Source organism: Uloborus diversus, chromosome 8, assembly GCF_026930045.1.
Source record: "Uloborus diversus isolate 005 chromosome 8, Udiv.v.3.1, whole genome shotgun sequence".
Lineage (NCBI taxonomy): Eukaryota > Metazoa > Arthropoda > Arachnida > Araneae > Uloboridae > Uloborus > Uloborus diversus.
The window spans coordinates 52,456,926-52,469,645 of record NC_072738.1 but is presented as its reverse complement, the minus strand read 5'-3'; the positions used below and the strand labels follow the sequence as shown (position 1 = coordinate 52,469,645).

At 35.8% G+C, this 12,720-nt stretch overlaps 1 protein-coding gene across 1 annotated transcript in view; it reads right to left on the bottom strand.

Moving 5' to 3' along the window:
* LOC129228365 (metabotropic glutamate receptor 3-like) overlaps window positions 1-12,720 on the bottom strand; it is a 144,891-nt gene that overhangs the window by 85,029 nt on the left and 47,142 nt on the right. The window contains exon 3 of the mRNA XM_054863044.1: window positions 6,476-6,588. Coding sequence (XP_054719019.1) covers window positions 6,476-6,588 — 113 coding nt within the window. The remainder of the gene's footprint in view (window positions 1-6,475; window positions 6,589-12,720) is intronic.

Genomic DNA, 12,720 nt, shown 5'->3' with positions numbered 1-12,720 from the left:
CATATCTCGCAAAAACCAGGAAAGTTTTCCGCTAAAACTCAGTAACCTTCCTGAAAAATTCAGAAATCTTCCCGTTTAAAGCCTTCGTGTCACTGGAAGTTAAAAGTCATCTCTGGTAGGGATAATATTACAGCTTGGCACCTTCCTGATTTATCAAGACAGTGCCAAACGCAGTACTGCAAGCATGGCCAAAGCTAAGCTAGAATTGCAAGTAAGTATCAAGCATCTCACTTGCTTGCAAGTCTGGCAAAGCTACGAAGTCCATACTTATTCGCTCCCTTTGGGAGTTTAAACAGCATGGACGAGCCGTAAACGAATTGAAGCCGTTACACCTTATAAATACTCTCAATAAATCTTTAAACTGGGAGCGAAAATATTTTTTACAACTGAGAGAAGTCTGCATTTGTGCAACTTGTAGCAATTCAGGAAACTTTTTGTGAATGATACTTGATATTTCCAGGAAGGGGATAAAAACCATTGAAATCCCGAAAGGTGACACGGAAATAGTCAGTAATGTTTCTGATTTTTTTTACAGTGCTGGAAGTAAAACATTTTAAAAATGTTCAAAGATGTCTTTTAAGGCTACGATGGAGTATAAAAAGCTTTTCATTTGTTTAAAAAATTTTTGAAGATATACACTGTAAAAACGATTCAGAAACGTTCCTGGAAAATTATGTGCATCTGATGTGCCCAATTTCTGCCAGTAACACATCTTGAAAAAACTAGGATTTTTTTCCACTAAAATTCAGTAACATTCTTGAAATCATCTTGGAAAACTCCTGAAATATTCAGAAAACTTCCCGTTTACTGCCAGTCGTGTCTCTGGAATCTCAAAGTAAACTTACGTAGGTGTCGTAGTATAATAGCTTGGCACGCTCTTTATTTATCAAGAAAGTTCCAAATGCAACATTGCACATATGGCCAAAGCTAAATAGTCCAGTCAATAGATACATTTTACCTTGCAAAAAATGGGGTCAAAGATTTTATTTTTTTAATTTGTACATATTGGTGCCGACATGGAAAAACCAAGTTATCCAACACGAAAGACCCCGGGAGAACTTTTGGGGGCCGAAAAACCACAAAAATTTATGACTTTTTTTGTTTTTTCCAAAATATCTCCGAAATGGTTCAACTTAGAAAAAAGTTTTAAATATAAAGTTTAAAGAACATAAAATTTCCTACAACTTTTGTATTTACAACTTTTTTGTAGCACAAATAACAAGCTTGCTATAGCTCTTTGAAAATAGGCAGTTTTCCTCCACTCCGAAAAAAAAAGCTTTCACACCGAAAGCAAGGCGTCATAATTATTAGAACTTGAAGAGAAACTTTAGTTTCAGAGAGTTTATCGACAGTTAGAGTAGTTTGAGTTTCTTGCTCCCCCCCCCCCCCCCGCTGGACATAGAGTAGCATTTCTGGCTGACAGATTAGTTCCCACTAGACTCCAAAAACAAACGATGTATTATGAAACTGAAATACATATATACACATTCATTTAAAGCACATACGACGATGCAATAATAAAAGAGAAAAAAAAAACCTTCCCCACTGCTCACGAAGTAACTTTTCTGATCTGACAGAAGTAGTCTTCATCAGACTCCAATAATAGATGATAAATTGCTATTTATAACTGGATTGCACAATATATACCTTCATTTGAGGGATGTAATTCGTACATTCTAGTCTAATTATTGCAAACAAAGATGCGATTTTTAAATATTAATGTGAAGGAATGAATATTAGACAGCTAATAAGCAAACAATCAACACAGTCATGCATCCTATGCTCTGATACAATAATAATAATAATAAACCCTCCCCCACCGCTCACGAACTAATATTTCTAGTCTGACAGAGGTAGTCTTCAGTCAGACTCCAATAACATGTGATTTATATTGCAGTTTGTAATTGAATTACATAATTTTCTCATTCATTTAAAGCACATAATTCGTACCATCTATTCTATTACAAGTGAAAATGCAATATTCGAAAATATAAATGTGAATGAATAAATATTAGGGTGATAATAAGCAAACAATAGACATAATAATGCATAAATAAAGGTACAATAGTAATACGTAATGAACACTTTGAAAAAATTCTGCAGGAACTGACTTTTTGAGGCATGAAAAACTCAAAAGAATTACCTTTCAAAATGAAAATCCAACTGTAGAAGCTTAATACAGATTAATTACAGACAGAATAATACAGATCTAAATTACAGAGAGATTCATTCGACCTTAAAGCAAATAGAGAAAGGACAACAAAATACGCTGTTTATCTTCTTCGAAGCCGTTTTGAAGGTCCAGGTTCTCCTGGTTCAGAATCTGTAGGGGGTAGAAAGAAGCTGTGGTCCTTTAATTGTTCATCTCCTTGTTGCGGTAATTCCAAAAGCTCCTGGAACAAATCATCTTCTTCAGCAGTCTCATCCATAGATGAAATTTCTGCAACATTTTCACAATTTGTGCCACTGCAGTGTCTGCACGTGCTGGAGCATTTTAAACCTGCCTTGTGACAAGAACAGGCTCTAGTACAATTTTTCTTGCAGGTTTAAGGTACAATCTTCAAAAGATTCTGAGTAACTGAATCTCTTTTCGTGTCAACATGCATTAGACCTTGCGTTCTGCATTCCCAACCCCACTTCTCTGGATCAATTATGTTGCCCAACTTTGAATTTGGTGGTAGAACCGATATGAGTGATAACGTGAAACATCCCCCCCCCTCTCCGCACGTTGGAGGTAGCCCTGCAAGATTTATCTTAGCCCTGTACTAGTTTTATAAAAAGATTAAATTGCAAAGTATGCAAAGATAGGTTCAAATACTTTACGTCACCTGTGTATAATATTTGCAAAATGTTTTCTCCAGCTGCAGCTGAGGCTTCATGATGACAGATTGGGTCCCTAAATGCTTCAATAGCTTCCTTAATTTCAGGAGTTTTTTTCTTTTTTAACTATTTTGTACAACTTAATTTTGCCTTGGCCAAAGATTGCCGAAGTCGTATCACACCCACTAAACGTATGGATCAAAAGAATATTGCTGGGGTCAAACTTAAAAGATTTAGTGGAGAAAAAAACAAATCACAAGTATTCCCTCTTCCAGGTTTTAAAAAGAACAAGTTGCTGAAAGGCTGTCCTAAAGCTGTCATCAGCACCAACAGATCTACATCCTCTCGCCCACTATAACAAACTTTTCAATTTCTTTTGCCTTTGAAAGAGCAGTAAGTCGGCATCATCTTGAGTCTGCCTGACTTCAATGCCACACTCTTCGAAATATGTCTCAAGAAGTTGAATAAGACTATTCTTGTTGTTATAATTTGCCAGAAATCTTTCTTGAGGAATTTAGTTAACATGTTAGGTTCAACCATTACTTCAAGGGAAGATATTGATTGCTCATTGATATAGCATTTGTGACAGGCAGTGTGAATTGTCACTTCTTTTATGAACTTCAAAAAACGCTCATGTTCTTCATTTTGCCGTTTTGCGCTGCATCTTTGAAGATTTTCTATTCCCTTCTCCTTTACAATCTTTATTTCGCATTCACGCAAACTGATTTCGCAAATAATAATAATAATAATAATAAAACACCTTGGTCAGGCGTATTCATTTCTAGGGAAAAAAATTGTAATACAGAACACACAAATTGATCAAACATATTCTGGCCCAAACGCTGAAGTGACCAACATGAGTAGCTATTGAGTCGATTCATCTCATTTGGAGAAAAAAAAGGGGGGATGGAATGGGGGTGTTTTGTTTAAGTTAAAGGGAACGGAAACATTTACCCTCAGCTGTGAAAGACAAATGATTTCCAAGGTCAGACTGCCGGCGTTTCTCCTTTTTTCCTCCGTTATCCGATGCGCTTTCACGCACTTTGCTGAGGGGGTTCAGAAAAAGTGTGACTTTCAAGAAGCTGTAACTCGCTTGCTTTTCATGCTACAAAAATGTTGTAATGACAAAAGTTGAAGGAAATTTAATCCTCTTTAACATTTGCATTGGAAGTTTTTTTGTAATTTTAACCATTTTTGAGATTTTTTGAAAATATAACAAAAAGTCACAATTTTTGGGGGGTTTTCGGCCCCCAAAACTTCTCCCGAGGTCTTTCGTGTTGGATAACTTGGTTTTTTCATATTGGCACTAGTATACACAAATTTAAAAAATAAAATCTTTGACCCCATTTTTTGTAAGGTAAGCCCGTTTTTTTCTACCTATTGACTGGACTAAAAACAGAATTGCAAGTTATTAAATTTCGCTCTCGTGAAAATCGTACAAAGCCACGTTGGCCAGGGACTTATCACTCTCTTTGGGAGCATAATCAGCCTGGACAGGCAATTAGCCGAATTGAGGCTGATACTATTTATAAATATGCTCAGTTAATATTTAAACTGGGAGCTAAAAATATTTTTCACAACAGCGAGAAGTGTGCATTCGTGCAACTTGTAGCAATTCAGGAAACTTTTTGACGATGATGCTTGGTTTTTCCTGGAAGTGGATAAAAACCATTGAAGTCCCGAAATGTTACACGAAAATAATCAGTAACGTTTCGGAATGTTTTCACAGTGTAGCTCTGAAATTGTTATGAGTTATAGACCATTATGAAAAGAAGTAATATGCAGCGGCGCCGACTCCGTGGGGCTTGAGGGGGCCCAAGCCCCTTCAAAAATATTTTTGAGGAGGCAGAGCCCCCTCCCCCCAATAAATCAAAAAAATTATTAGTTATATTATGCTTTCTAAACTCAAATTTATATTTTATTTTCCTCGTTTGAAGATAGTTAAATTTGTAAAATACATTCAGTAATGAGTTAAAACAATATTACGGTAGTAAGCAGGTTAACTGAAAACGAGTGGTGTGAATAATGATAGTGTTACAGTGCTGCGAGCACTGAAAAAATTTGTCCCAGTGCGCGAACTTACGGGTGTCGCCGGTGTGCAGCGCTGCGGCGTGCTCACCTAAGTGTTGCTGATCTGGAAAAAATATATGAGAAGTTGATTTGTATATGAAACGGGAGGTGTGATAGTTTTGAGTACTTTTGTTCATTGAATTTAAAAGAAAACCTTCACAAAATGATGATCCTTCGCTTCCTCAGAATTGACGTATACCAAAGAATTATGAGAACAACGAAGCCAGCTCTAGCACACTTTCAAAATCCAGAAGGAATACTACAAAGGAAATCATTGAGGTTTGTGAAATGGTGCAATTTTGCGTTGTTGGGCGATTTACATCAACTGGACTCACACAGGTCATTGCAGTTGAACAAGAGTGCTTGCTTTTATTAAACAGAGGTGAAACTAATTTTGAAAAATCAACTGAGTTTTTCAAAAATGACCTAGACATTGAGCGACTGCGTTTATTTACACTTGAATATGTTAGCCGATATCACTAATGAAAAAACAACTGGCATGCGTAAATTAAATTACCTTTTTACAAAAATACAGTGTGTGTTTGTATTTATTTTTTCCTTTTTTCAATGCCAAAAATTTAGTGTCAGGCTTGTCGAGTTTTCGGAGTTTTAATGTGTTGATTATATGATTTAAAATGATTTTAAAAAACTTAAAAACTCACTATTTTCATCTCAAATTTAGAAAAATTCCCGCGGCATGCCCTCCCCAATATTTTTTTTAAGTCGGCGTCTCTGGGACTGCCCTTCCATGCAAATCAAGTGCCCTACCTTATATCAATGCATAGCTACTTAAGACCCTATTGTAGCCTTTAATCAAGAATTTGTTTTATACTTATGGGGTCTAAGGACCTCTAACCTTTTGAAATTTTCGACTTTCTCGAAAAAATATATGTTATACATAATTTAATTCTGAACAATTTGATACCTTATTTACTACCATACGCAAAAAACTTTTCAAGTTATCGTAAAAATGCGTCAACTTTCCCCTCAGCAACCGTTTAAGCCTCTATTTCACAGGCGCCGGTTTCTTGTCTTTGTTTTACGTAAAACTTTTCATTCATGTTTGTCTGGTTTATTTTTATGATCTGAACTTAAATTTTTACTAAACGAAAGTTAATACTAAAAAAATATATTTTTTCGCCCAAAATTTTGGAAAATTTTGATATTAACCTATAAAATTTGAAATAAATAAATAAATAAATTTGGGTTCAGATCATAAAAATAAACCAGACAAACATGCAAAAACAGTTTTACGGAAATATATAAGAAACTTTCTGAGACATCACGCATGCAAAACGAGAAACTGGCGAAACCGAAACCTGAGAAAAAGAAGCATAAACAGTTGTTGTTAATGGTAATAAATAAGGTATAAAATTTTTCAGTATTAAATTATGCATAACGCATATTTTTTCTTTATCCAGAAAGTCGAAAATTTTGAAGGTTAAAGGTCCTTAGAACCCTTAATCAATTTTGCAGACAAAAAAAAAAAAAAAAAAGAAAGAAAAAAAAATCTGAACCGCTTCTATTAAATCCCAAAATCTACATACACAATTCACATACTCAAACAAATATTTTGAATACTTACTTCAGTATTTCCAAAATTGCATACGCTTGATTGACGTCTGAAGGCACCGTTCGGAAAAAGTAATCGTACTTTTCTTTATTGCTGAGTGTGGGGCTCGTGGATTGGTAACTCACCTGTCGATCAAAAAAGAGCAAGAGAAAAAAGTAAATACCGCGAAGAGCTTCCTAGTTAAATGCATTTCAATGTTTCAATTTATACAAGGAAATGAGTTTTACGGCAGGGATGTTTGTGATCCGAAACTTCTGAAAATATTGGGCAGACAACTCAAAAATTATTAAAATCCTCTTATATCTAATAACCGATGATCGAGTAACGCGCGTGTTTCAACCATGAAACTCGCGCCACGGCATGATAATTTGATAATTTGATTTGGTAATATTTAACATCCAGGGAAAGGCTTTATCGTGAGAAGGTTGAACTCGATCGGGTAACTTAACTGTTTTACTGGTAGGACAGTCATTTCAGGGGAGTGAAGAAACGAATAAATGATAAAAAATAAGCTCTACCTACTGATGTTTAGGGTTCATTCACTGGAATTACTAGAATTAGAATTACAATTTATACTATCAAAAAGTATCAAACAGGCAGTAGCTTCGTTCAAGTGTAGAAGGGTAGTAGCAATTTTAATAGGAGCGAGCAAGAAAGTCACTCGTCAAGGTATGACGGGTGACTTTCTAGTAAATAAATAAATAAATAAAATGTTTTTGTTTCAATGATGAAAAGTTTTTACGTGGAATAAAGGGGGGCGGGGAGAGGGTCGAGCTTCCTCAAAGTTTCCAAAAATTTCACACTCATTTTACTTGAGTCCACTATGACCCCCCGAGTTCAGGTAAGGTTCACGATAAAAGAGGAGCTACCTTATCCGACATTTTGATTCCAAAATAGACGGGCAAAAAAAATAGTATTTTTACAAAAACCTCATTGCAGAAAACTGGTGTCCAAGCTTTAGATGTGTTACCTGATTGACGTTTGATTATTTTATTCTGTTGATGAAGACGATTTAATTAATACAAATTAAAATCAAACAAGGTGTGAAAATGAGGTTTATTACAGTAAACACTTCCCGATAGATTTTTGTTAAATTTGTGAATTAAGTTATCTTTCTAGATTCACCTTAAGAGACTTTTACTCAACTTATCATCAATTGTTTTACGACATGTCAACCAACGAATATTATAATGTATTTATAAATATTAGAAACGAGGTTGGATCCAAGTTTGTCTTAAAACCAATATGTCGGATTAGTCAGCCTGTCCTTTTCAAGGGGCTCTAGGTTCGGGTACGGTTTTGTGTTTCAAGGAAGTACGGAAAAGAGGCGAAGTGGAGCTTCGAAAGGTTCAGTTTTTGGTTAGTTTTGGATTAAATACAAGTACTTGCCAGAGTTTATTCTCTTGACTGCAAACAATAATTACTGTAGAAAATTATGAATGATTAAAAAAAGTATCAAACGTAAACTTTCTCTCTCTTTTTAGCAATCACACTGCTTATTGTTCTCACTTGACTGTTTTGAATTCATATGATTTTATTTTCCCCGCCATCCTCTTCAGCACCAGCGTCGACCGGCTCCTCCCGATGCTGCTCCTCTAGCGAGCAAAGTCTCCAGGTTGCGTCTATATCCAACATACACACGCATACAAACATACACCTGCACACACACACACACACTCATGCCTGCACACAGACACAAACACACACGCATACATATACCACACCCACAAACACTTACGCAGACACATACACATACACTCATGCCTGCACACAGACACAATTACACATGCATACATACACATACTTATACACACACACATACCCACACACATTCATGGCTGGACACAAACACACACTCGTGATTGCGAAAAACATAATTTGAATTCAAGAAGCGAAAATTCAAACTGATTTTTTTTTTGACATCTATGTTGAGGGTGAAAACACCTCCCATAGTCATTGGTTTTAACATAAATGCTAAGTCTTATGAAAGGGTTGTTTTGACCAAAAAACTTCCTTTAGAATGTATTTTTGATCAAAAAATCCCCTTCAGAAGGTATTTTTGATCAAAAACCCCTCCAGAAGGTTTTTTTTGGCTGCGCTAGTAATATGCTCATTCGCAAAGAAAATAATTTTCTAAATTACCTCACAGAACTTTTTTTTAAGATGAAATAACTCCTTCATAATGATATAATTAAGCTTTAACGATGACAAACGACTATTAGATCTGGTTACTTGCATATACAATTGCATTCACGTTAGTCCAGTCAATGAGTGCTCAAAAAAGGGGCGTAGCGCGCATGGAATATGCGATAATTTTTGATTTCAGAATATTGTTAGGGATAGTCAGTAAGTAAACATACTAAAAGTCCCCGACCCTGGGGAGTGAGCTAAAGGTGGGAGGGAGGGGGGAAGAAAATTTTGGGTTTTTCGAGAAATGTCGGAAACGGTGGAAAAAATGCATTTAAAATAAAAATTCAAGCTAAATAAACTTACTATGAAACTGTTTCTGCACGTATTCGTCGAATTTCCAATAGTTTTCTGGGTATATGCTGTAAAAAATCGATGATTTTCGGAAAAATCCTTTCTTTTTGTCAAACATTTGCACCTAGTGCCTCCCAGAATCAGTAATCATGAAAATTGTCAATGACAAAGTTGTAGAGCTTTAAATTTCCTTCAATTTGATATGCTACTTTGTTATATTTTATTCAACCAATCAAAAGTTACAGAATTTCAAACACGCACTTTCATGGCAATAAATGGAACACTTGCCATTTACAAATTTCAAAACTGACTCGAAAGGATCGCGCACTTCCTCTTTCTTCAATGAATTCAAAAATCCTGATGGACAATAAAGAAGTATTTGTGAATTACTACAACACTAATGATGCTTAAGGGTTAAGGGGGGGGGGGGTCGTAAAATTGTGACTTGGTAACAAGGGGGAGGGAAAGAATAAGAAGTGTGATATCAAGCATTTTTTAATACGAATATGTTTATAAAAATTAGTTTATGAAAAGTACTTTGTGACAATTGGTAAGGGGGTCAAAAATGTTGAGAAAAAGGGTAACATCATTTACGGACAGCCCCTTTTACCAAGATTTGCAGAATTACGTATATACAGTATGAATTAGCTCCATACCCATTGAATTATTTAACGAAAAGGAACTGAGGAAGTAGAGAAAGCCAGCACTTCCCCATTAGGAATTTATTAGAAGTAATTAATTAGTAAATATACTGAAAGTCCTCGACACTGGGGGGAGGGGAGTTAAAGGGGCGAAGAGGAACCCAAATTTTGTGGTTTTCGATTATATCTCGGAAACGGCAGGAAAAATGTGTTCCGAATAAAAGTAAAAGTTAGCTAAATTAATTGTGAAATTGTTTTCATACATATAGTATGTCACTTTTCCAATGTTATTTTAGGTACGCGTTCTTGAAAACCAATACTTTTCGGGGAAAAAAATTATTTCCTTTTTTTTGACGCAGAGCGTCTGCCAAGCAGGCGTTCAAGGGATCTTGTGAAGCAATAATGTGACATTTGCCCTGACAGTTTTATGTGTCTTGAAAATCTGCCGGCTGAACACTTAAACTAATGATTCAAACCTGATAAGAAAGAAATACGAAACCAATGCCCAATCACAGCGCCACCCAGTTGACAAGCAATTAAAAACAATGAAGTTCTAGCATGTACTCAATTTCGTTACTGTTATTGAAATGAATAGGTGACGCTATAGCAGGATAATGAAAATTTTAATAAGAGAAATAAGGTAAATGTAGCTGACAGGCAGCACGTTTTTGTACTTATAGTTTTTATTACACTATTACTAATCATATTTTGAAAGTGTTTTTATGGAATATGGACGGACAATAATTAGAAAATGGAAATATTATCCTTAAGGTAACATATTGGTTCTATTCTGAGGGGGAAGGGTCATATCACTAGCAGTGGAAAAGTTGTTCTTAGAAATTGGTAATGCATTGATGTCATCGTCGCCCCCTTCGTCCTGAATAAATATATTGATTCCGTTGTTGCAACTGCCCTTGCAATGCAAGCTTGTGACAGAATAGTCTAACGATGATTTTCTACAAGCGACTTTCCGGTCTCTTGTAGAAAAGCAATCGGTCAAAATCATCTCCAAGATTCCGTCAGGAGCAACATCCGATTCCGAGAGTTTCGGCACGAGTCATTCCTCCTTTCCCACACCCCCAATCCGGTACTTCACCATTAAGTTCCTAGCTACAGGTTAACTTGGTAGTACGGTAGAGTTAGAGATCAGTCTTGATGTTAGCAGCTACTTTGATAAATAATCTGTAACGGATCTCATTGGGGGACTTTTCTGTCGCTAGAGCACCATACCATGAGAGATGCAAAATAGCCCAGCTGCTTCAATGGATTCAGGGGAAAAAGAACTGTTGATATATACCTTAGATACATGTTGTATGATTTTAGATTTTTGGCAGAATGTTGTGATCAGTTGGGGATCCGGCTATCAAGAGGACAACCAGGAGTTCTTCCTCTCAAATGATAGCTTCCGAAGAATTTTGCTATCTGATTCGTCTTCTCAATATCAACGTCAACATCACCTAAAGCTCGGAGCGTATTTGTCTCGTTTTTCAACAGCTTCATCATTAACGGATTTGTCAGCTGACTGTTATTATGAAAGTTGGTCAGAAACCTTCTTGTTTGACCGTCGTTTCAATTTTCTAACTGAAGTTGATGTCCATATGGTTTATACAGACGTCTCTTTTTGCCAAACAGTTTTGTAGACTATAGGTATCCTCAGTAACAACAAATTCAGATTTAATTAAATCAATGTCATTATCAATTTATTTAAACAGTATGTATAGTGCTGACTTTCTGTACGTCTTCAGTCCACCAATTCATACTGCATATACGTAATTTTGCAAATCTTTGTCCGATTCCTTTGTAAAGGACTGTGTCCATAAATAATGTCACACTTTTTTTCTTGAACATTTTTAACACCCCCTGTCACAAAGTTCGTTTTAGAAGCTACTTTTCATAAACATATTCGTATTAAAAAATGCTTGATGTCACACTTCTTACTCTTTCCTTCCCTCATGTCACAATTTCACGACCCCCCCCCCCTTTTATCTTCGTTTGTGTTGTAATGATCTACAAATACTCTTTATTGTCTATTAGGAATTTCGAGTCCATTGAGGAACGAGGAACTGCGCGATCCTTTTGAGTCAGTTTAAAATTTGTGAATGGCTAGTGTTCCATTTTTTTGCCCGATTCCTTGGTAAAGGGCTGTCCATAAATAATGTCACACCTTTTTTTTAACATTTTTAACCCTCTGCCTCCCACCTCCCTTCCTTTTGTCACAAAATTTATTTTACAAGCTACTTTTCATAAACTATTCGTATTAAAAAATGCTTGATATCACACACTTCTTACTTTTTCCTTCTCCCTTGTCACAAAGTCGCAATTTCACGATCCCCCCTCACCTTAAACATCATTTGTGTTGTAGTAACCCACAAATACTTCTTTATTGTCCATCAGGATTGTCGAATTCATTGAAGAAAGAGGAAGTGCGCGATCCTTTCGAGTCAGTTTGAAATTTGTAAAAACGAGGGCTGTTTTTTTATCAACTTCCGATGTGGTATAAAAATAAAACTAGTGAGAGTAATTAAATAAATTTATTATCAAAAGTTAGGTACAGTCATAGAAAAAAAAACGAAACACTTTTAATTATTCAGCCATTATACATGCTAGAAAGAAAAGAAAGATGTCATCCAACTTGTTTTAAAGTCTTCTTCAAAACTATGTAGGTTAAATTTTGTTAAGGGACCATATACAACGCAAAATGAACACCAACTCTTGATCTTCAAATAGGAACCCCCATTTTTTGCTACATAATTATGTTCAGACAGCGAAATTCAGCCAGGGTACGAAATTTCACTGCATTCCGTGCAGTAGAACAGGAGTTATTAACAAAAAACGTTTTAGGGACCGTCACCACATTGAAAACGCTTCTTTCAAGGTCCCGGCTTATCAAGAAACGGAATGTAAAAAAAAAAAGTACTTTCATTTAATTTGAATTTTGACATCTTAAATTCAAATTATGTTTTTCGCAATCACTAGTGTGTGTATGTAGGCGTGTGTGTTTGTGTATGGGGGGTATGTGTGTTTGTGTGTAGGAGGTATGTGTATGTGTGTGTAGGCATATGTGTTTGTGTCTGTGTGCAGGCATATGTGTTTGTGTCTGTGTGCAGGCATGAATGTGTGGGTAGTTGTGTGTAT